Here is a 26,241-nt window from a genome sequence, read left to right on the forward strand (position 1 = left end):
ACATCGCCCGGTCGTTTTCGTCAAGTCAAGAAATAAAATCAGATGTAGTTGTAGGAATACGGATACATTTCATGTGATTTGTATCCCCTCAGGAGGAGTGCAACACAAATGTTGCGAAAAGGTCAATGATGTTCCCATTGTGACTTTGTCTCCTTCCAACGCCATACTGATCTATGTGAATAAAAGTAGTTCTGAACATAGTTTCAGTACATGGAATTACAACCGAGGTTTCTACCTCAACTTTAAGGAAAAAGCCAAGAATGTTTGGATAGTGTCTCTCTTCGTGATTCAGATATACATTAGTTGAAAACAAATTTCCATATTACCCGGCGAAAATATCTATTTTGTTTGGAATCTTTCATCTGTCTGTACGTCCATGTCAATATATCTATATACAAGCAACTTTCTTAAAGATGTAACACGGAACTTGTAGTAATTAGCTCTTTCGAAAAGAATGAATATCCGAAACGCCACACTTCATATAGCACCCACCTTTATTTATATGCCTGGCTTGAATGTTATGTTAGTGGAAATCTAAAAACGAACTGTATACAAATATATATGTGCAGTAAAAATCGCTCTTTAATAAATTGTCTTAGCGCTATCAATTATATACATACAAACACAGTTACATGCATGCCAACAGACAACATAATACTTACATTTAGCTACATGCAAACAGACTTACAATTTACACTCAATTACATGGATGCGTACAGATAAAATGTATAGATACATAGTTATAGGCATACTGACTGACATAATTATATGCAGCCATATATATATATATATATATATATATATATATATATATATATATATATATATATATATATATATATATATATATATATATATATATATGGTGAATAACAGTCCTTTCATGTGCACTGGATCCAGCAAGGGATCACGTGTGTCAGGGATTGATAAAGATAAATGCAATAAACTGACAAAGAACAATGCAAAACTAGCATCTAACTAGGCTAGTTAGATACTAGTTTTGCACTGTTCTTTGTCAGTTTATTTACACACACACACACACACACACATATATATATATATATATATATATATATATATATATATATATATATATATATATATATATATATATATACACACACACACACACTCACTTGAAAGGAATTGATGTGCAGACTTACAAAAAATCATACACATTTATGATAACAACCTGTGACCACTTTCAAATATTATTGTTAGCGACACACCATCTACCCTTATTTAGAATCGATTTTTCAGAACGCCAGTAACTTACTTCCGCAAAGTACGTTATCGAAGTGGGTCACACCGATAGACAACAATTACACAGGTGTACAAAAACACAAATGCTCTCCGGTTTAGTAGTCTTCGCAATTATCAATGCACAAGGTCGTCATTTGGTTTATACAAGTACGTCTATTCAAATCATCTGTATTTAGGCTCCTAAAGTATGTACATGTTGAGGAAAATTTGCTTTACAAAACAGGTATTCATATAGAAGTATTTGTTAGAACATGTTCAATGACATTTCTACGAAGAGGACTGACAATGTTATCGATTAATTTCAATATACAGTTATTGAGATCAATACAGCAGTACTCGTTTCTAGCGTTTGTGTTTTAAACGAACCAGAGATTTGGCTAACACTGGTATGTGGTCTATATTGAATAAGGCGTCGTACGTACTGTAATTGTCTCATTTTAAATGTGTTCGTTGAAGGGATAATCAAGTTACATCTTTATACGTGTTGTATCCGGTGTCAAATATTTCCAATGTGTAGCTGTTAGCGTTACATTCCTCAGTAACTAACAATGGACTAGCTACCGTCTGTTTTCATATGTGACTGCTCTAGTAAGACCTTGAAACAAAACAATAAGAGAAGTAGCTGATTATTAACGTGGCACTAACTGCTTACAACGCCCTGATTTTTCTACGTATTTTACATTGAGACTATATTGCAAATGTCTCGCCGTGTATTTGGACTACCTCTGTATTATAGTGGATTAGAACGGATGATTAGTCATTGAAGATAATGTTTAAGAAAGTGACACCATATTTGTTAAAGTCACGAAGTAAGTCTGTTTAAAAGCCATTGCAATGGGACTCTGTACAAGCAAAGGTGCAGTTATAATCTCCCCAGATAGGAATGACACTTTTACAAATCAAACCCCTGTGACCTATAAACTTAGAGGTTCCGACAAAAACGAAACAAATAAAGAAGCGTCAGCTGCAAAGATCCAGACGAAAAGTAACGAACATACAGGAGGAACAACACGAGATGACGCTAACAGCACCTTGGCTTGGTCCATTGATCGTGCAACAAATGAAAATAATGAAAGGCACGAAGAAAGGAACTCAAACGAAAGAAAAATAGATACAGGAAGAAAAACAGAAAATACATCCTTATCGAAATTTGATGAATTGAATTCACAAGAGGTTCAAGGCAATGGCGTGGATTCTGAAAAACAGTTCAACGAAGATGGCAGACACAGCGAACCAGACACTATTGAAAAGGAGATGCATGAAGATACTGAGAGAGCTAAGGGAAGTTTGACATTCGTAGTAGATACGCATGACGATGTACACAAAAGAGATGACTTCCTTTCACCAGCTGACACAAATAAAAATAAAAATAAAGTTGAGGAGTCGGAGGAAAGTGATGAAAGTTCTGAAAGTGAAACTTTGCCGAACGAGAAAAAAGACGAAGGGAAAAGGTAAGTTCAGTTCATATTAATACTATAATTTGAAGCCTAATGAAACATTTCAGATGATAACGTGGTTGTTGATATTTCAGTTTCTTTTATTGCATTATTAACGAACTTCTTCAAAAGGGATGAAGAACTTCACTTACCACAGAAGGATAGGGAAGGGGATGTGGGGGGGGGGATATTATGGAGGTGTAAAATCCTATAAATTGTGTATCGATTTTATTCATGGAACCATAAATGCATTTAGTGGTGAGTTGGTCCTACGTACTAGTCTCCTGGTCAGGTTATAGACATCATATCGTAATCCACACCTAAGGCCATATACCAATCGTGCTCGAAATTGTAAAGTTCCAATCTCCTAAGGCGAAGACATTAAAGCTCATCTGTACGAAAAGGTGCATCGCTATTCAAGATTTGAAATAGGCAAGTCATGACAACAAATCATACTCAGGTTATGTCCTCATAACTAGAGTGACTTCCAAAAAAGCTTGAAAAATATTTGGAGATATTCTTTAAAGAAACAATCCACACGAAAAATTCAACGCAGGAATAGATAGCAAACTTCGCTGCACTCAAAGTAAAACTTTCGACAGCCATGTGAAAACTTTCAGTTTCCCTTTCTCTTCTTTGCGTACTCATTTATAAGAAGAACTAGAAAAGGAAAATCAATAAAATGTATTTTCTTTTATAAAAAAGAAGCAAATAATGATAAATTCTGCAACATACACAGATCCACTACGAATTAGCAAACTGAATGAAAAATCTACGGTTTGTGCAAAACTCATCAGTGTTGATATCCTGCTTAACTATAATGGGATCAGTGTTGATTATCCTGCTTGACTATAATGGGATCAGTGTTGATTATCCTGCTTGACTATAATGGGATCAGTGTTGATTATCCTGCTTGACTATAATGGGATCAGTGTTGATTATCCTGCTTAACTATAATGGGATCAGTGGTTTCAAAAGGTAAGTCTTATTATAGGAGTCGACCGATTTATTTGTGGTAAAATTTATCTTGTGTCTCGAATGTGTCAAAAACTTGGGTCAACACTATATTCACTCAGTCAATGAAAAATCGATCAAACGAAAGAAAGGAACTGTTATATGTAATTGCCCAATTTCCGTTAACCGCAATTTATTGAACCATTTCTTCTTTTCTCTTTATTGGGGTGGGGGTAGGGTGTTGGGGTGGGGGTTAAGCCGCAACAATACCAGTAAATTATGTCGTGCCGAGGCAGTTGGAGTGAAATGCATTGCCCAAAGGCACGTATTAGTAGCAGACCTGGCTTGATCGAATCGTATGATTCAAGCTCACGCACACTATCGGTCACAACTACTCTTGTTTTCATTTCATTTGCCACCTCTTGCGAAATGTGGCAGCGCACATGTAGCCTATTCTACACCCTCGCCGCATTCAATCGAATAAAATACATGAAATCGAATAAAATACACGAAATCGTGTAAAATACACGAACACAGCTTATTAAATTTAATTTTCATTCAGATTTATTCCTCTGTAGATAATGAGTATCAACTTAAACTGAGAATGAGTTCTAAAGCATAAATTCTTGTATCACAGCTTCTGGCTTAACGCTGGTTTCAACACTGACACATTTTGTTTCAGTATAGAGAATATTGCACTTCTAGTCTCTGTAGTCGTTAATATTATTAACATTATTATTATTATTATTATTATTATTATTATTCAGAAATATTGAGGATCAAAAATCAACCGAGGGCGACTTTTATGGTAACTCTATATCTCTTACATACATACATACATACATACATACATACATAATTTCTAGTCTGGTAGAGGAATTTTAAATACAATCGCTAAATTTTGCATAGAGAAACATTTTTTTTTCTTCTTAAAAACTTGTTTAACTGGAGGTATGTGTGTGTTTTTAAAGAAATATATTCAACTGTATTTTCAAGAATAAACTACAGACTATCGATGAATAAAGAATTATCAATAAACATTTTTTTATTAAAAATTTCACGTTCTCTAGAGGTTGTTGTTTTGGTCACGAAGAAAGCATAAGCATCGCAAAGAAATAAGTGTTAAAAAATTCATTCGCGTATAAATTTAACGAAAGGTTAGCTTTCGCGAATAAAATATTCCATTTTGTCTACAGTCATCTGAAATGTAAATACTCTGACTTTATGTATGTTCGTGGGTATCAAGTTTTCGTGGATAACAACTTTTCGTGACTTAGTAATATATTACAGTTTCGTCGGTACATAAGTAAGCAGAGTGGGAAAAGGTTTCAGTTGTTTCTCTAAGGGATCATTATATTTGTTGTTGTGAAATTATTGGTGCCCCACGTAAAATAGTAAATTCGGTACTCAGATGTTCTCTGATAATTGTATGCCTTCTAGATTGTCAAAACCACTTATTATAATTTTAGCTCATTAGTGAAACATGTCCTCTATTATTTGTCACAGACGATCCTCAAGACCATCCCGGCGATAAACAGAAGCGAGAACCTGACAAGAAATCAAAGAAGAAGTTTAATCTCATCAGAAATGTTGTCACATTCATGCAAAGACCAGAAATTGCTCAGGCTTTGGTTGGGAATATGGACGTCAGCGTACCCAGTCAGTCAAGAATTGTTCGGATCTTTATTAGCAGCACATTTACCGGTCAGTATTATCAAATTTGGTTGTACCTTTCTGAAACACCGGTCATTATTATCAAATTTGGTTGTACCTTTATGAAACACTGGTTATTATTATCAAATTAGGTTGTACCTTTCTGAAACACCGGTTATTATTATCAAATTTGGTTGTACCTTTCTGAAACACCGGTTATTATTATCAAATTTGGCTGTACACTGGACAGTATCATCGTATTTGATTGTAACTATCTAAAACGTGTTCACGGTTTAAGCATTTATTCATTATTTACTAATAGCAAATTATACCACTGTCTTACGTAAATTAAAGATTAGTAGAAATATAGATAGGTTTCTATGAAATAGTAAGCAGTATAATTATATACGTAACTATGCATATGACTCGAAAATTATATATATATATATATATATATATATATATATATATATATATAAGAAATTATGTAGGTAAGTATTTCACCAGGTAGCCAATGATATTAATACATAAATACCTTACAGATACGAAGAATGAGAGGAATATTCTGATGAAGAAGGCATATCCCAAGCTGAAAACCTTCTGCCAGAAGTTGGGGTACGAGTTTCAGGTAGTAGACATGCGCTGGGGAGTTCGTGACACAGCCACGGATTCTCAAACTGGAACTGATCTCTGTCTGAACGAGATCAAATTGTGTCAAGCACTCTCAACAGGTCCCAGTTTTGTGGTGAGGAAGTTCTGTTATGTTTGTATGCTAGTTTTTATTTTCTTCAGCTTTCTTTTGTCTTTAAAAATATTGGTTTTGTTGTTCAGTATAAAAGTTTCAAGAAACATATCCCCGTTGAGACATATACTTAATGCAAGCCATTAATTATTTTGAATTTTACCACATATAAAGTTAATTTACATAAGCACATTTTATTACTCACAAACTGACTAGTGACTAACGTTTGCACAGATACATCAGCTTCAATTTGTTCTTTTTTTTTCCCCCAAATGTCGTATCCAAAGTTTCCGCATCTTCTTTGCTTATGTCGATAGACTAGGCTGCTTCCACTTTCATTGAATATATATATGTTGCCAGTTCTGCTGTGCCCATGTCATGACATGTAACTTAGATGAGCAAATGATAGTCTTTTGCAATATGAAAGTTTTTTTTTTATAAATAATGTACAAAAGTATTCCGGTTTAATTAGATAAATTTCACTGGTTAGAAAAATCAAACATGTTACAGACTTCAAATAAAATTTCAGTGGAAACCTTTTTCAGTCGCTTGTGTCCCACAAATATGGTTACCGCATGCTCCCTCGGACAATCGAATCAAAGGTCTTCGAACAAATCATATTGGAGATACAGAGTAAAGGAAATAACGACGCTATTCAATATTTTAAAAAGTGAGTAGCAACATCAACAACCAGATGGCGGTTTTCAAACTGCAATAGAATTATAAAATAATTTTCAAGGGCTTAAAGTTTTATTTGTGCTTAAGTTTATTTTGCAATGTTATTTGGATGAAAAAATGTTCATTAACAATTTTATGGCAATATTAAAAGAGAAAATATCCTTTTACATTATTAATAATATAACTTCTTCGACAATAATTTTCTTCATATATCGACCCTTTTTTCCAAAAGAAAGATAAATAGACAAAATATGAAAGAAGAAATTGTCAGTGTTCTAAGCATTGTCTTCATTTTCAATAATTATCACTATTATCATTTTCTGATGCTGGAGGTCACGAGTTCGAATCCCGAACGAGTCATACCAAAGATTTATAGAAATGGTACTTTCATCTGCCTCGCTTGGAGCTTAGCATTCAGAGGTTATTATTAGTATTGGTCGGCCTGGCGAGGATAATGTGACTGGGTGGGGTATGACTTACATGTCTGTAACATGATGTCCCAGTGCTAGACATCACTATAAACTGCCACACTGCAGACATCGTAGCTATATGACAACAAAAATCCAAATCACACACACACACACACACACACACACAATCATGATCATGATCATCATTATCATCATCATCATTTGGAATTGCCATCGTTATTATTAAAATCAACAATTTCAGATAAGTGTTTATGATACGAAAAGCAACATCATCAGTGTCCTTTTTCCACGAGACAATTGGAATGAATACAAAAGAAACCTCCAAGAATCATAATCTCTAACAACATAAATTGCGACTCTTTTAGAAATACGTTTTTACGACGTTAAAGTGAATGTTAATTAGCTTGTAAAATAAAAAATAAAAATCAGCATAACAACGTTGTAGAAGGTTAGTGGCAGACAAACCACGTAGTTGGGAATTATAACGATGTACACACTGTTTAAATTTAGTATCTAGCTTAGACTGGTTCATGAATAGCCTTTGCAGGTTCTAAAATGTCAACTTTTAATAATTGATGTAGTTTATCCCAAGCAATTTTTAACAATTTGGAGATTATCAGATATAGTTCATAACACGTAAATGTAGCATATGACGTCTTTAAGTTTCATAACCCCATTTCGTATAACACGTAAATGTAGCATATGACGTCTTTAAGTTTCATAACCCCATTTCGTATAACACGTAAATGTAGCATATGACGTCTTTAAGTTTCATAACCCCATTTCGTATAACACGTAAATGTAACAGATGACGTCTTTAAGTTTCATAACCCCATTTCGTATAACACGTAAATGTAGCATATGACGTCTTTAAGTTTCATAACCCCATTTCGTATAACACGTAAATGTAACATATGACGTCTTTAAGTTTCATACGAGTAATATTAGTTTTTAAATTAGTTTCTTTTCGTAGACGATAATCAGACCAAACCTTTTGCGGAATAAAAATGACATTGATTGAATATGGTGAGAAAAGAAATATTTTTCTATCTTGATCCTCTCAAAACCTCCACCAAATATTCGCTTCATATTTTATATGAAAAGAGCCCTCGTGTAAACTCTTTTGCATTATATCACTAGCAAGCAATATACATGTAACTTTCTTAGATGGTACAGAAGGGATGACAACGCAGTTCCTCCTGAGTACGTTTTGGCAACCATCACGTCACATTTCCCAGATTATTTCTCGTCTGATAAAGAGAAGAAACAGAGCAAAAAGGCATATGACAATGAATGTGAAGTCATGACCAGTGCGTTGGAAGAAACTGAGGCGGGAATTGAATACTCAAAGTCAGGTACCATATTTAGCTACCAAAAAAAAAAATTCCAAGTGGAGGTTTGTGGACGAAATGCTCCAAACACATCAAAGGACTTATGGACTTTGAACAATGTTTAAAATTGAATGCTTTTGTCAACAAAGTAATTCAACAGCTATCTATATTTGTTTAATGGATTTCTAAAGCATGTTCTTTGCTTGGTACTTATGCTCAAGCTGTAACGTCATGGAGGAAGATTTCGCTATATGTTTGCAGTATTCTGACCTGATCATATAGATCATCAAAGCAACTCGACATACTAAAGTGAATTCATATGCTTTTAACTTCATATGTTTAGTTTCTTTGTCAGCTTTGACAGTTGTTCATTCAAGAGCCTCCTTGACTCAGAAATCGCTGTTTGATTTCTGTCTATCTTGCCTACTCAAATGTTAAGCTTTAGCTATTTGCTGATATATTTTCCTTTTTTATTTCAACGTCACAGTAAACATGTTTTAAGGCACGGCATTTGGCTTTACCATTTCATTTTTATGTTCTCAACTAATTCAGTATGTATGCCAGTGAAATATTGTATATGATATTTTATTTATCGGCACATTAGTTATAGGAAATATGATTTCTGTCCTGGCTATTGTAAAGCTTTCATTGTTCTCTTTCAAAATATGGTTATGTCTCACCTGTGAAAGAGAGGTAGGTTAAATTCTACTTAAGTCAAACCGGGAACGTTTTATTCATAAAGATAATACATGTAATTTCCCTCCGTCAAACAGCTTACAGTTTTAGAGCAGTAAATCTTGCTCTGGACCTGGAGATCATACACGAAAATAGCAAATGTGTTTTCTGATTCGTCGGAATATTTTCGAGTAAGATTTTATGTAGAGTGAAATTTTATGACAGAGAGACCAAACTGTTAATGTTACAAGTGTACAAGTATCAAAATTTGTGTTTTTTAAATTATTTGGTTTTGCAAAATTAAATATTATACAGACATCCAGTGTGCGGGACACGTCTGAGCTTGAGAAAGTCGAAACCTGGCAAAACCAGTCATACTACGTATACAAGACGTTTGATCAAATACAAATGTGTCTGCCTTTATATTAGGCATATTAAACAAAAACAGTTTTCAAATTTTGAATGTCAGCCTAAAATTAGGAGCCAATCGACTTTCTGAAGTTCCATTTTATTCGAGTATTCAGTCATAAGTATTTTAGGATTCAGTCATAAGTATTTTCCCAATTTACTTTTGTTAAAAGCAAGAACTTAATTTGTTGTTTGAATTCTTATTAACAAAAAGTAACGGAAGTGGAAACTAGAGATGGGCTCTTAGAAGTTGAAGACTCGTCGAAACATTGTGTCTGGTTTCAAAGGACAATAGACAAAATAGAGGATCAGCAGCCGAGTGACATCCTGTCAAAATACATGGGTATGTGATGCTTTTTAGTTCTATGTCAATTTGGTCTCTCTATCTCTGTTTTGCATTCATCTGTTTCTCGGTTTTGGCTCTATTTTTGATAGACAGGTAAGAAGGTTGGCGTGCATATATAGTAGAATCGAAGAGTAAAGGTTTTCAATACTCAGGGATACTTAATATATAGAACGCAACCTTACTAGTTGCTTATTTGAGCACCTCCGCTGATAGAAAAAGTGCAGTTTACTCCTTTCCGCCAGCCTTTTGCGCAAGTATCAGATATCAATAAATTAAGTTAATTGAGACGCGTAAATATTATTACTATTTCAATATGACTTAAATTTTAATAGACAAAGATGAAAGTTTCAATCATTGTCATACTCCTCGTCGTCACAATCGTCGGTGCCGTACACATTTACCAATAAAATTTAAATTCCGTGAACCTTTCTTTTCTTCAAAATCTGTATCTTATTAAGCAAAACAAAACAGCTTCATGACTCATTTTTCCCCAGAATGTGGAGACGCACAGAACAAGTGGAAAAGGTCCAGGGAACTTCTAACCATGATGAAAAATAAAATGACCTCAAAATTAGTTGATGACAGGATCCGGAAGTACACTGTTCACTGGGATACTCCAGGTGATTTGACACACTCGTTCCAAACTTAATGACGTGCTATTCAAAAAACGGGACTGTAAAAATTTTGTTTATATAGTGTGTAATTAATTTTTGGCATTTTTAACGTCCTTGTCTTCGTCTCATACAGGATTGTTTTGCTGCTGCAGAAATACAGCGTTTTAATGCGCAGTTTCGTTATATTTGCGACATATTTAATGTTATTGGTGAATTTCGTATCTTTGAAGAATTATTTTAATAACTAAGTCTGTCTGCAGTAATGAAGTAAGCACGTTTTTCTTTGCTCAGGTGAGAGTGACTTCAATTGTCCCTCATGCCTTAGTTGTGTGACAGACTCATAGGTTGAAAGACTGAAAGAAATAATTTAATAAAGTTACAGGAACTTAATGAAAAGCTCTTTTGTTGATATTTGTTAGCTGATATATTCAGCTTTTATCAATCTCCTTCATCGGTCTACACAGATGGAATTAATCCAGAGAACGCCGAACACGACAAGTATCTCCAGAACCTGGCTGATGACTTTGAAAAGGACTTGTCCTCGATGATCAAAGACGCAGTGAAAGAGTGCGTGCCATCTGACCCAGTTATAGAGGAAGTTCATCGGCATATAAAATTTTGTAAAGCAAAGTGTGAAACATTTTATGGAAGAGATGATTGCTTGAGAGTAAGCATTTTTAATTACTCAGTATTTACTCTATACAAGATTTTTATAACTCGTACTTTAACATATAGAAAAGAACAGATGTTCACTTAGATTCATATATACCAGGCTTTGTTTCTGTTCAACGTTTCTATTGAATTTTCGATTGTGTTTTAACAACAATACTGAATTTAACTAGATGGTTCTTAGAATAGCACTTAAGGGTAAGTCTCTTTCATCTCATAAGTAAGCTGACCACTGCCGCTAGTTTTTACATTTCTGATGTCGTATTGATAATTTAAATTTGACATAATATTTTCCCAGATATGTTTAAAATACTCCATGAAATAATCACGTGTTTACATTTTGACGAATTTATCAAAATTGGTCTTCTTGGCCCAATACCTAAGTTGGATCCCGCCTCCTTTCTTGCTGCCACCCATATGTAATTGTATACATAGGTATGACAGGTGACCAATCTATGCAATTACCATACACGGAAGCCATCTGCTCAATCTGCACGACTTGGTTATATTTCTTTGCTATTTAGAAGATGGAGGAATATATAATCGGTCAAAGTACAAAACCTATGGTAGTGTACGGGGTCTCCGGATGCGGAAAGACGTCACTGATGGCAAAGGGCGCCTATCTCGCGCGACAGTGGACCAATGAAAAAGCTGCAGTAGTTATAAGGTGACGTAATCTAAGTTTGATAGATCCAAATGATTGTATGCTATTAATAAAACGAAATGCGAAAATTAAATTTTAAAAATGCCTAGAACAATATTTTTAAAAAATATATTCTGCTTGACATATTGCCGAATTTTAAGGCTAATTAGACGAGAAAGACATGGATTCATTGACAAAAAAGGCGAAATACAAGTGATCCATATATCAAGTACACACACATACACACACACGTGCGTGATGTTTTTGCTCCCTTGATATAAAAAAACTAAAGCATGCACACACTTTTTTTAGTACATTGTACATGCGATCATATGATTCTTTAATCTTTATGGACGGGTTTTCCTTAAAATTGATTTATTTATTAATTTATTCAAAGGTTCATTGGAACAAGCCAAAGAAGCACGACAATTAAAGGTCTTCTACAAAGTCTTACTCAACAGATCAAGAGAATATATAGGACTGAAGTTACTGTTTCTCAGGTATACATATTTCTCAGGTTATTTTTCTCTCTACTTCCAATAAAAAATATGGCTTTTCTTTACTTGAGTGCTGCGTAAGATTTAGAAGTCACTGCCAAAGAGACTTTCTCTTTGTCACTGCTCATTATCCAACTCAATATGGTAGATATTAAAAATGTCTCATGATGGTAGATATTTAAAAATGTTTTATGATATTATTAATAATGTTAAGCTGTGTGAGAAGCTATTACAATTATATTTTCATTTCGACCAATCTGTAGTAATAAAAAGTAAGTAAGAATGAAAAGATAACTTGCTAAAAAAAGACGAAATTGTCAGAGATAAAAGCTTTTTCAGAGAACCTGGGATGAGTTCTATGCGGCATAAAACAATTCCTATATCCATTCAAAAGGAAAATTTGAGACATTTTTGGATGAAAGAGACGTTTTCGGTAACGCTCGATAATTTGCGGTATTTCATTTCAGAAGGTTTATTCTTAGCAATGATTTACTTTTAAATTGCGATTGTTTTTTTTTTTTGTTGTAAAGATGAGAATAACTGCAACATATTTAGTAGTAGTAGAAGTAAATATCATCAAGGATATTGTTGTTTTATTTTATTTAGAATATAGAAAAAGATTTTATGCAGAGTCTGGAACTGGCTAATGCCGACTTGCCTTTGATATTGATTCTGGATTCTTTGGATCAATTGGATCCGGCAAACAATGCCAGACAGTTAAAATGGCTGCCGGAAAAGTTGCCAGAGAGCTGCAAAGTTATTCTTTCCACTCTGCCTGATGAGAACTATCAATGCTACCCAATACTCAAGGTATGTATGTATGTATGTATGTATGTATGTATGTATGTATGTATGTATGTATGTATGTATGTATAAGAAAAACAGTTTCATTACTACACAGAATCAATATGGATGTTTTAAGAGATGCGATTTCATAAACACTCCTGCACATCGTTGGACATTACTACCGAACGAAAAGTCTTTATCACTACTTTAAGTTAAATATACTTTAGATACGTGAAGAATCACCAGAAACATTTCTGTTCCTACACAAAACAAACAGCTGTTTTAAGTGATGCGATCATACATACACGAGGTTGGACATTTCTACCAAACGTATAACATCCCAGATTCCTATCCTAAAGAACTAAATGTTAACACATGTATAAATAATTAGATATACTTTAGACCAGAGGTGGGCAAAGTTTCCAGTGCAAGTGCCGCATACACAAATTTACACCTTGTCGCGGGCCGCATAGTTCATTAAGTAAAATAATTAATATTTGAAATAGCAAAAACAAAAGGTTTTTCTAAATAACATCTAATTAATTTTCAGTTGTTAATATGTTGTTAATATTTGAAAATTTAAACTTAAACTTCAAAGAAGCACATTTATTTGATAAACAGAGTAACATAAACAGGTTCAGTGCGAATGATGACTTGTTTCTAGGCCGCATGAAAACATTTGGCGGGCCGCATGAAAGCCCTTGGCGGGCCGTAGTTTGCCCACCCCTGCTTTAGACCAAAGCACTCTCATTTGACACTTTACACCATTTCAGACATCGTTGACATAACTTCTGTTCAGATGACAAGAAATCACTTTGCACTAACAATCTGCGCAAATTGTGTTACTGTCAAATCGACACTTTCACTACCATTTAGAGGGCATAATTATCATTTAGAGAACATAATTACCATTTAGAGAGCATAATTATCATTTAGAGAGATTAATTACCATTTAGAGAGCATAATTATATATTTAGAGAGCATAATTACCATTTAGAGAGCATAATTATCATTTAGAGATTAATTATCATTTAGAGAGCATAATTACCATTTCGAGAACACAATAACCATTTAGAGAGCATGATTATCATTTAGAGAGATTAATTACCATTTAGAGAGCATAATTATCATTTAGAGAGCATAATTACCATTTAGAGAGCATAATTATCATTTAGAGAGATTAATTACCATTTAGAGATCATAATTATCATTTAGAGAGCATAATTACTATTTAGAGAGCATAACTATCATTTAGAGAGACTAATTACCATTTAGAGAGCATAATTACCATTTAGAGAGCATAACTATCATTTAGAGAGATTAATTACCATTTAGAGAGCATAATTATCATTTAGAGAACATAATTACCATTTAAAGAGCATACCTATCATTTAGAGAGATTAATTACAATTTAGAGAGCATAATTATCATTTAGAGAACATAATTACCATTTGGAGAGCATGATTAGAATTTAGAGAGATTAATTACCATTTAGAGAACATAATTACCATTTAGAGAGATTAATCACCATTCGTAGAACATATACTATTTAGAGAACATAATTACCATTTAGGGAACATAACTACCATTTAGAGAGCATAATTACCATTTAGGGCATAATTTAAATTCAGAGAGCATAATTACCATTCAGACAGCATAACTACCATTTAGTGAGCATAATTACCATTTACTGAACATAATTACAATGTATAGAGCGTGATTACCATTTGGAGCATAATTACCATGTAGAGAGCATGATTACCCTTTAGAGAGCATAATTACCGTTTTTGATGCTGTAATCATAATGACTTTGCTTTATTTTTCAATCCAGCTTGAAAAAGTTGAATCGTAAATACGCGTAGAATTCCAAGGCAAAGTGTTCTAGGGGAATATAAATAACCGTGGTAATTAACTCTTGAACTCTTTGCCTGTCGCTTCATTTCTTTGGTGGTAGAGTTCTAGCGAAAATGAATATAGCCATGCTTAATAATATGTCTATTTATGTACTCATAACGACTGTTTATGTACTCATAACGACTGTTTATATAAAAGTTTGTTTTTTTGAGTAACTGTCATTTCCATTTTGAGAGTACTGAGTTTATCAGAACGTTTATTATGTGTTAACTATTTAAAAACAAATATTCGTAATACTATTGTTTCAGTTAAAATTATAATTTCAGAACTCCATTAAAAACAAGAACAATTTTCTTGAGGTAATACCTATTCCCAAGGACGACGTTAAGAAAGTAATAGAGATATGGCTTCAACCGAGAAATCGAACTCTCACAGCAAAACAGCTGGACCGTGTTTTGGAAGCTTATGAAAAATGTTCGCTTCCATTGTTTCTGAAATTATCGTTTGAGGAGGCCATCAGATGGAACTCGTTCTCGGGTGAAACAGATACTGTACTTAAGGATACAGTGAAAGATAGCATAGGAGCCCTATTTGAAAAACTGGAACTCAAGCACGGAACAATGCTGGTGTCTAGGGCTCTAGGATATCTTACAGTCTGTAAGTGCAGTCCAAAAGCACAGTGTTGCTATATTCTTGTAGAGCATTTCTTCTGTAGAATATATGATAACAAGATGGATAACTTTCTTAACACATATGATCATATTTGGCCATCAAAACAACCAATTTACTGTATAACAAACTTAAGTAAGTACGACTCTGAAGTATTGTAAATAATGTCCAAGAATAACCAATCATTCTTCACCACTTCGGTCATGATAAATCAGGAATAGCCTACTGGACCGTAACGGCACTATTACATCGCAAATGAATCCAAGTTGTCGTCTATTTGAGGAATATCAGTCTTGTATTTTAAAATATGACGCAGTTGATGGATTTTGCATTAAAAAAATTGCTAGGGCAAACTTAGTTTTTTTAAATTCTTTTAATAGGGCAAGCTGAGTTTTAATTTTTTTAATAGGGCAAACTGAGTTTTACCTGTATTCGTTTCCTACGTTCATACCAGATATATCTCAGCGTGTGGGAAAATAACATGATATTTTAAAGGGTGACGACCTAAAACACATTTTTCTCCTTCAGATGAAACATCTTTTATTTACGCAGGAAACTAACATATCTTTGTTATTATATACCAAACTTGCTTTTGAATTTAATCTTCCATGAATAAACTCTTTCATCCCAGAACCCACCTTTATATGTTCATTTCAGTTTCAATCGTATTCTAGGGTGGGTGATTAAAAATGTCATAGATTTAAGAGAATGGTAGGTAAGAGACAATCTAACATGTTCAATCAACTGCATTTTTTTATATTTGTAAATGTCTTTACCCTTTCTTACGACAAACGATTTTACCAGGTGATACAGTGCGCCATTTATGTTTTATATTGTTAGCAAAGTAGGACAGGGGAAGTAACTTCCTGGAGGATATAGTCAGCAAAAATGTAAAATGTCAGTGGATGAAAGGTAGTAAGTTACCTTTCATTGCTCCAGCTGACAAAATACACGTTTTTCTTGTTGCAAGTGTAACTTCATTAGAAACACTCAATTAACCGTTGCATGACGTGATGGGAAATCTTCTATTTTCAAATGTGAAAATATAAGAATTTAGGACTGAAAGAAAATATGAAAACTAGTTTATCGGAACTTTTCCATTTTTTGCACGTAAGTTTATAAAAAAAAGTTTTCCGCGAAAAGTTCGCAAATTATTTGAATTGACTTAGTACTGATTGTATTCAAACTAGTAATATCAGCCATAGGCATAAGTTTACAACCGCTATACTAAAATCCTACCTGATACTTGGTCCATCGTATAAAGTACAAATGGTTACATGTAGAAAATGTTTTTAAGACTTGTAATTTACTCAGTATTCTTGCATATAAGAAAAATACTTTTCAAATACGTTTATCCAATCAATAGCGCAGAACGGAATAACCGAAGCCGAACTGGAGGACGTTCTTTCATGTGATGAAGACGTTTTGAATGACGTCTACAAATTTTGGACACCGCCAATTAGACGCTTGCCGCCACTGTTACTGGTGCGACTGAAAACAGATTTGGAACATTATCTAGGTATGTATATGGCTGCAGGGTTTTCAGAATTTCCCTTTTAATAAAATTATATTTTCTGGGTCTAGAGGAGATTGCGTTGATTTACAAAGCTATTTCGCAAGAACAAATTCAGCATATAGAAAGATGTAATAATCTTCAAACTGATGTATTCAAAATGTATTTATTTGTTTGCAAAAATAATTATTTTAAAGAAATATTTTCATGTTACGTTTTATTATTTCAGTGGAAAGAGACGCAGACGGGTCAAGGGTTTTTTACTGGTATCACAGACAGTTTACAGAGACAGCTGAGCAAAGGTATTGTTCCAAAAAGGAAGCACGGGATCTTCTCCATACAGGCTTGGCTGATTTCTTCTCCGGATTATGGGCAAATGGTGTGATCTTTCAACATTACCAAATTCCATGCAAAGTACCGTAATATGTTTAGAGTATATCATTAAGATCCGTCCCACTGAAATATTGAACTAAAATGCAGCAGTGTATGAAAAAGGAATGATACGGCATTATAAAATGGAAATGTCGGAATATCTGTCAGTTTGCGTTGATACTTTATTACTGTTAATATGTCACTGTGCCAAAGTTTCTGGCAGGACTGGCAGTCATCGAAATTTACAATGTTTGATAGGCTGATTAGTGTTTAACAGAACATCAATACATGCAAGGACGTACTGGTCTGATGCATCTGGAGGAAAATGCCTTGCCCAGGTCAACACTCCGGCGGCCAATCCCACCTTGTATGTGTGATAACTCAGCACGAAATGAGAAATTAAATAAAGAGAAATGCATAAGGCTTCATTTAATATATATTTATGTCGAAATCAGAGTGTTCAACGTTGTTTTAATTGGAGTCATAGAGTCTTCAAATTTTCTGACTTAAAGCTTGATTTTGAAAATTATATACGAGGAAGTTTCAAAACTAGTAATCTGACGTGTAAACCAGATAAGGTATTACCTTGGTAATCTGACGACAGAACTTACCAAAAATTAACGTAAGGATAAAATGTAAATTACATAATACATAAATCTACAGAACTTACCAAAAATTAACGTAGGGATAAAATGTAAATTACATAATACATAAATCTACTAAAATCTGACAACAATATTACAAATATATAAATATATAAATATATAAAAGTTGAAACTTTTCATATAGAACATTCAAACTTTTCATTGTTATCAAGAAGAATACTAAATTCTTGTCCCACTTTTGAGACAAGAGCTTTTTGCTTCTTTCGATGTAATCCCTGTTTACGATCTCTTCGAAAAGTGGCAATTAGCCGACATTTTAAGGTATCACTCACTAACTGAGATAATTATCCCTTATTCCATTAGGGAAGTAGCATCAAGGCCTAAACAAACAAAAAAGGTGTTTACTGAAGACTCTTTACTTTTGGCGAAGGATGACAAACATACGAATGTGATTCCATCAGTTTCAGAGAGCTCACTTATGCGAAGTTTCCCAGGGAAAGGGTTTCAGAATATATACGTTGCAGGATAAACTCCTAAATCCGAAAAGTCTAAGGAACGACTAAGGTATCATCAAGACATACATCCTCAAGCCATACGTAGGAGCAAAGCCTTATGCCAAATCAACTTTCATTTTGCCGTTTCAGTTGGAGCAATAACGATATTTTGTGCTTATTCACAGTAACATGTATTTACATGTACATGACATAAATTTAATACATCCAAATAGACAAGGAGATGAAACTGAATAAAAAATAACCTGTATTAACGCTTACCTCATTTTCACCGCTGGGGGCTGAAAGAAAATATCACTCACCGTATATATTATTTATTATGACCTGGCCACCCCATCTGTCTACCAGTCCTTTTTAATTACGAAACCTTTGCACATTGTATAGCATGACATGACCACCCTGACCATCACTGAATGAAAAAGTCACGTCCATCGATGGTCCCGTGCAAATTTAGCGATACTACTGTTATTCATATAAACTATTGTTATTTAGTTATATCTCCTCCATTACTGGATAACAAAAGATGTCGTTCTTACTTTATTATGACGTCTGATAGCTCTCTCAGTTTATGACACTATGCTACCGAATATTGATAATGATGCCACATTGCTGACGTAACAATGAATTGACAACGTTCTCTCGAGTCGCCGATAAACATGAATCTTTAATTTGAATTGAACATTATCATTGAAATAATCCCCTTTCTGCTATACGTATTTGCTATCACTTTTCAAGACCACCCCAAGCCATTCACATACATAACCAAGAACGAAAAGGGAAATGATGAAGAAAAGCGTGTCAACGAAGTTCGGTTTGTTAGTGCCCAGCCACTGAACGAGAACAACCTCAGGAAGCTGAACAACCTTCCATTCCATCGACTCAAGGCGGGGCAACTGCTTCAGTTGAAAGAAGAGTGTCTCTGTAATTTTATGTTCCTACTGATGAAGTTGAGGGCAACAAACTTGTGGTTAGTAAAGAGTCATCTCGCGTTATCGTCGATATAGCATGTTTATCGTCGATATAACATAAAAATCGCCTACAGCAAGCTTTGACTGAAATCCATTTTTGGTTTATATAAATCACCGATTCAATGCCATCGTGGCTATTTGCCATTGCTAATATATCGTCTAAATATTATTCAGTATTAAATTCATAGTTATACAGGTATACAATAACAGTGAAATAATTCAAGACTTATTGAACTCCGATTTGTTAATTATCTATTGTTTAACTATTTTGCACATTAACTGTTATCCTATGTATCGCTTAAGTACCCATAACAGCATGTATCTGCAAATATAAAGTGTATTGCAAAGGAGAGAGAGAGAGAGAGATTTGCCATTTAATTGCTCTTTTGTCGGAATAAAGTTTATGATCATAGTGGGGTGGAGTGGCAAACAACGGATAATTCTGCACGGGGAATCACATTATATTAAGGTTATTTTAAGGAATGATCCAACGACTTCTCAACAGTGTTCTCTGTTTAAAGACCTATTCTGATATAGTCTCATCCTTGAAAAAAGAGACTGTCATAATGATTTGTAGACTTCTGATCCAAGACCAGGACGTAGGTCATTTTAATTACACGGCAGCAGGTATTTATGCAAGGCCCGCAACATGCAACTCTTCAGCCATGCTTTAAATGCTATTGCATACCAAAATCTGTTTGAATAAATTGTTTTTCTTCTCAAAGTTTTCAAATTTTAATGTGTATTGAAATAGTTAAGACAACTGAATAAATAATAATAATAATAATAATAATAGTTATACTAATTGTAAATGAATAATTACATATGATACTTAAAGTATACATACGACTTCTTCCGTTAAATATATCAGTGTATGTTGTATCTTCACAATTCATTATTTTAAGGAGTGTCATGGATGACTTTGCATTGGCAAAGTCGGAATTCCCAGAGGAGGAGGCGATCAAAATGATACACGATGTACTGCAAATATCACAGGACAGTCTTTTGTACGACCCTAACCAACTTCCAGTGCAAATGATTCTCCGTCTGGCCAAGGAAAACAAGGTTGTAAAAAGCAACATCATGAAATTAATGTCATCGCTTGGTATTTACTCTTATGGAAAATTAAGTTTTGAACATCGACAACAATGTGTATATAATATAAACTACGGTTACTGTACATGTAAATATAGATGTTAGTAGTATACAATAGTCTCTTAGAAAATAATTGAGATAGATCAAGTCTTTCTATACCCAATGACTTTATTATTTATACATAGATCGCCCGGTACATACATATACTTTGTAGATAAATGTAGCAGTCTTTTGCCGAATCCCTCAGCGGTTTTAACCCAATTGCACGTGTGATTTCATTATTTAGTGCTTGTATGACTGGTGGAAGTCGCCTTACCCATATGCGTGATCGAGCACTCGGAGACATCACTAACAACGCATGTGCGTACAGATATGCAAATAACCATTCTGCAAGTGTACGGTTAAATAATGGGCTTCTGGACTTGCCCCCACTCCAGGATTTCACATCTAAACACGTTTTGTCCTACATCCATAAAACTTAATAACTGACCACTGTATGTTTTCCCCCACCCCGAAAAAAATTCTGCGGGTGCCCATGGGTTTAATCTTTCCTCGCTAGCTTTTTCATGATATATAATAGCCTGTCCATCACAAACTAGCAATGGGGGCCCCGATTGGCCTAGTGGTCTAAAGCGCTCACCGTTACAGATCACTGCCATCTCACTTCTGTCTGCGTTTGTTCGAGCCTCGGATTCGGCTAATGTGGTTATGTTAGAAAGCTTGCCAGTAGCTTCTCGTGGGTCATTGGTTCTTTCCGGGTTTATGTTTTGTTTATCGGACGAAACCGATAAGGTATAAAACAAAATGGCACAATGTGAAGAAGAATCCGTTCCGACGTTTGTCATAAAAGTGCTTTTGAAGATAGATCGATGCAAAGAAAAAAGATGTCGAGTATTTCAAGTGCACTATACGTCTCGGTATTTTCCCCAATGTGAGGCCTTCTTAGAATTTGATGGAAGACTGGTATAAACCAACAATGCTAATTCCGCCCGTGGTCCGTATGATTGGATTTATCAACGATATTATCATGGATTTGTTTAGCAACGCGCACTATTTCATCGATGAAAAAGAAATCGACGTATGTTTCAGCAACATTGATATAACCACGACATTTCTCAGACTCGACAGATACAGTAACGAGTATGCAAGATCCGCTAGTCCATCTGTGATATTTCATAATGACGTAATCGAGAACGCTGAATGTATCCAGTATATCTCGATTCTACTTGCGCTGGGTGCATTTCTTGAACCATGACTCCCTGATACGCCAGCCACACCTGATGGTGGTGGCGCCGCTATAAGAAGTGCAACCTTGCATTTTATTATTGGATTCAATATTGGATTCTCTATGCGTCGAAAACAACTTCTTGAACTCTTATCGTTTTTGTGTTTGATTCCTGTCAGTCATATTGTAACAAGATAACCGGGTGGGATATTTCGGATTAACAACATAGCACGTTTTGACGACACAGATATATGGTTTAATGTGGCGATTTATATGAGTAGTTGATTATGAAGATGTGTGCGTATTTATAATCCAAATATTGGATCTATTTAACATAAAAAACGCACAGTTTCAAAGATGGAAAAATATACAAATAAATTAGTTCAGAAACCCTAAAACACAGGATAAATGATTTCACAAATGATTCAATAATGGAAAGATGAATATAGTTCACTCAAATAGTAAACGATGTAAGTCTTTACACATAGTAAAAAATGTATTCGCTCAGGTAGCGAAATTATGTCACTAAACAAGAACGGATATACAATCTATCCTTCCAGTCCTGAATAATACACTGGGTCTTACTAACCCAAAATTAGCATACAGCTAAAAATACATGTGTGGAGATGCACTCCGTCACCCGTGCACCATATCCGCTCCACAGCTCCTCCGAATCAATTTCACAACCAATATAGACTCCGGACCCTCGGAATACTATGATCACTTGAAATATTAGACCCTCCGGACCCCCTGGTCCTTTGACGGCTCTACAGCTGGGTCACCTTAGTCCCTCTGGACATTCCGGACGCTAGACATTTAGACGCTCCGGCACCTTAAACGCTCCGGACACACGGACGTTTCTACCCTCTGACAACACCGGACACCCCGGATATTCCTACCATCAAAACACTCAGCTGAAAATATACCCGATACAGTGTACTACACTTGATACAGACATAACGTAAGGACGTTATAGACGGTAAGTTAAAAAGATTATATTATTATGGCAATTACAAAACAGAGGTTCAATAGTAAACCTAACCCTGCTTGATAAGACAATAGTAAACAATTCTTTTAAAAAATGTAGCTTTACATTACCAATATAAGTCCGGCACTACGTCGCAACAAGAATAAAAAATGCACGCATTATGGTATGTAAAGAAAACTATAACAAACATGCAAAGGCAAATATGGTAATACACTAGTTATCACCTAAAACCCAAAACATTACCTACCCCTACAGCTGGAGTTGTGCGAATCCTTTTAGCAGGCCGCTTGCTGACAAAACCATTAGTATTGTAAAGGTCCTTTACATGTAGTAACGTATTTATACCTTTAGAATTTTCGTTATTCTTTATCAAAGGCACCTTGCACGTGTGGCACAGGACGAATCGTACTCACGATTTCGAAATACAATAGACCCTGATATAATCACCCTCGGGCATCGTTGTACAGCGAAAAGAAACGAAACCCGAGTACATGTATTTAATTAACAACCTTTACACCATTCCGTGACACATATATTTAGATTTTACAGAGATGTTCGCAAGGCAACTTTTGGAGCCAAACACAGTGAAGTTGTATTTAAACCCCAATCATAATGGTGTAATTTGGAGTGATAATGGTATTGTTCATGGTAATGTTGTGTTATCGAAATTTGCATTGTGGATGCCTGTGATAATCCATTCTGTGGCCGAAGAAACACGTTTGTTTTCATTTATGAGTTTTTGAGACACATCATAGTTATCATTTTACATGCCTATTACCCACATTTTTGAATTCAACGTTCAACAGTTATCATGGCAAAGGTATTAACACACCAAGACATGTATTTGTTTTTCTTCAAACTGTAACTTGGGTGCATGGTGGGGGGCATGTTGCCAAAATGATATTTTACCATTTAGGAGCGTCTTTAGTTTATTTGTGGTTCAATAATTATCAAGATCTCGTTGAATACATTTTTACTGATTTTACCCACAATCATGTCACCCATGCACATTAGCAACTATTGTCGTTTCATAGGCAGGGATCAAAACGTTGACAACAGGTCTGCAAATTTCTCAGTATGATTTCGCTACATTGTACGCGATTTATTACGTTTCTATGGATTACCTGAACCTGTACAGACAGTCGACATGCACATTCATGCACTATTAATTCATGTCCCCGACGGCGATCCTGGCGCCTCTCCATCACCCCCGTCCCTGGCGGATACATATTATTTTTGCTATAATATAATGTTGTTGGAGGGTTCAAGTGGTCAAATGAGGGTCATTGAAAAATTGTAATTGTAGTTGTTGTAATTTGACAGTATAAAGTACAATAATGTCATGTGACGAAGTTAAAGATTGGCCTTATCCCAAAGCAGCTTACGAGGTCAAGGAGCGCAACATTCAGCAATTGTGGGGTCACATTGAAACTTTCTCCAACACATTTAACTGCAGATGACCCCATATTCGGAAGGTCACACCCCCGTTCCACCTCGGTGACATTAAAGTTGTCCAAGTAAGCGGTGATGCAAAAGCAAAAGACCTGTGGAATATTTCATCCATAGCGGCAAATTCAGTGCTGTTCGAGGAAGCGGCTCCTGTGGTTGCACAAGCGACTGTATTAGGGGATGTTGGAGCCGTCTCCGTGATGGATTTGAAGAGAGAAAGATTTCAGGCATATCATCTCGTAAACAAAAAAAGGAAAAGGTCGTTGATCATCCAGGTCAACTCGAAAAAGACCACTCGTTCATTATCCAGTTTTGATTTGCTAGATATGGCAGAGTCAGTCAATTATGTTTTTGGTGTTTTTATGCGAAATTAACTTGTATTTCCATATCAGCCATTTTGATTCCCTAGCCACACAAACCGGCACCTTACAACATTGTCCTTCCCACATACTTATGAAGGTACGTCTTATTTTAAGCCTAAGGATATCCTAATAGGTCACATTATGTTGTGCATGTCCATCGCAGGAGACCGAATGCCTGATTTTTTCACCTTTTTTCTTTAAGTAAAACACTGAAATTTCAACCATCTTAATTATTCTTTTATAAACAAATATATATATCAATAAACAAACGCATACACTAATGGATATACAAATAAGGAGAAACCTGTAATGATTTTTAATTTTCATAGGCTGAAATCAATCATTTGGTCATCAATTAAAATCAAAAGCAAACCGTTAATATACAATTTCATATTTCTAAAATCATTTCAAGATAACTCGGTTTTGATATTCGGCACAAAATTCATGTTCCGCTAGGCACATTTTTCGTTTTAATACACTGAATATGAAACTTTTTTGAAAGTTTCTCGCTTTCATTCAGTAGCATCCTATGTCCATCATATCCACCACAGATACAATATTTGACCGTACTAACTAAAATTGGTGTGTCAGCTGTCTTTGGCACAATCACTTGTTTTCGCGAAAACCAGCACACTATACGTGATTTATCGTACTCAATGAAAGCCGATGCAAAGCTTCAGAGGGCCCAAGCCGACGTACAAAACTGTACAGTTGTGTTGGTTTTAAAAAAGTTTAAAAAGGGATAAACTTATAATGGGCGAGGGGTTGTATGTTACACCAATACGATTTGCTGTCGGAGCTATATCGATAGCAGTCAGTGTAGCTGGCAGTGCTGGTAAATAATTTCGTTATGGCTTCAGTTAAGAATATATGCTTATTCTGAACTTCTGGTGGCAGCACAAGCAAGTCTCAGTACGGTTAATAAATACTACTAGATGGCGCTTGGGGATTAAACAATTAGCATGGGTGTGTTCGAACAGCTGGTGGAAATTGAAAACCACCGACGACGTCGTACACAGATACGAATCTGATGCGTTACTGACAAAAACATAACCAACAAACAACATGTAATTGATTGACATACAGTGAATATTACAAATATAAATGTTTCTCAGCAGCTTTGGCTTTGCAAAATCGTTTATATAACCAATATGCACAGTTAAGAAATCATTAAAGTAAACGCATACTTTAGCACGTTAGTAAGCCATGGATTTTTATGAAGTAAAAATCACAATGGTAACCACTGACTCAAGCACACGATTAAGCAACTGAGTTTTACTTCGTAAAATCATCAAAATTAAATGGCAGCAGTTCACCTTCAACCCACCTTAACAAACCTATACCAACCGCACCAGCTATCCGGAATTCGCTGCAACACAAGTGTTGATGAGACTGGGTTGGTTTGGTTTTGTCTGGTTGTTGGCGTGAGTTTGTTGTTATTGTTTATTGCCCCAGGTATGATGATCTAGGCATGTGTAGTAAAGCATCGGGTATAGAAGGAGT

General features: G+C 35.0%; 1 protein-coding gene across 2 annotated transcripts in view; it reads left to right on the forward strand.

Moving 5' to 3' along the window:
• The first annotated feature begins 1,407 nt into the window (after window positions 1–1,407).
• The window catches only part of LOC149778291 (uncharacterized), a 43,299-nt gene continuing 18,465 nt past the window's right edge, over window positions 1,408–26,241 (forward strand). For both annotated transcript variants that reach the window (XM_089939098.1, XM_089939099.1), the window contains exons 1-17: window positions 1,408–2,714; window positions 4,421–4,461; window positions 5,160–5,357; window positions 5,849–6,051; window positions 6,594–6,718; window positions 8,325–8,512; window positions 9,786–9,914; window positions 10,412–10,537; window positions 10,996–11,198; window positions 11,725–11,867; window positions 12,241–12,343; window positions 12,947–13,150; window positions 15,307–15,637; window positions 17,016–17,168; window positions 17,392–17,541; window positions 19,387–19,618; window positions 20,525–20,684. In XM_089939098.1, coding sequence (XP_089795224.1) covers window positions 2,098–2,714; window positions 4,421–4,461; window positions 5,160–5,357; window positions 5,849–6,051; window positions 6,594–6,718; window positions 8,325–8,512; window positions 9,786–9,914; window positions 10,412–10,537; window positions 10,996–11,198; window positions 11,725–11,867; window positions 12,241–12,343; window positions 12,947–13,150; window positions 15,307–15,637; window positions 17,016–17,168; window positions 17,392–17,541; window positions 19,387–19,618; window positions 20,525–20,684 — 3,306 coding nt within the window. In that variant the 5' untranslated portion in view covers window positions 1,408–2,097. The remainder of the gene's footprint in view (window positions 2,715–4,420; window positions 4,462–5,159; window positions 5,358–5,848; window positions 6,052–6,593; window positions 6,719–8,324; window positions 8,513–9,785; window positions 9,915–10,411; window positions 10,538–10,995; window positions 11,199–11,724; window positions 11,868–12,240; window positions 12,344–12,946; window positions 13,151–15,306; window positions 15,638–17,015; window positions 17,169–17,391; window positions 17,542–19,386; window positions 19,619–20,524; window positions 20,685–26,241) is intronic.

This window comes from Sinohyriopsis cumingii, chromosome 17, assembly GCF_028554795.1.
Source record: "Sinohyriopsis cumingii isolate HCF-2022 chromosome 17, ASM2855479v2, whole genome shotgun sequence".
Classification (NCBI taxonomy): Eukaryota; Metazoa; Mollusca; class Bivalvia; order Unionida; family Unionidae; genus Sinohyriopsis; species Sinohyriopsis cumingii.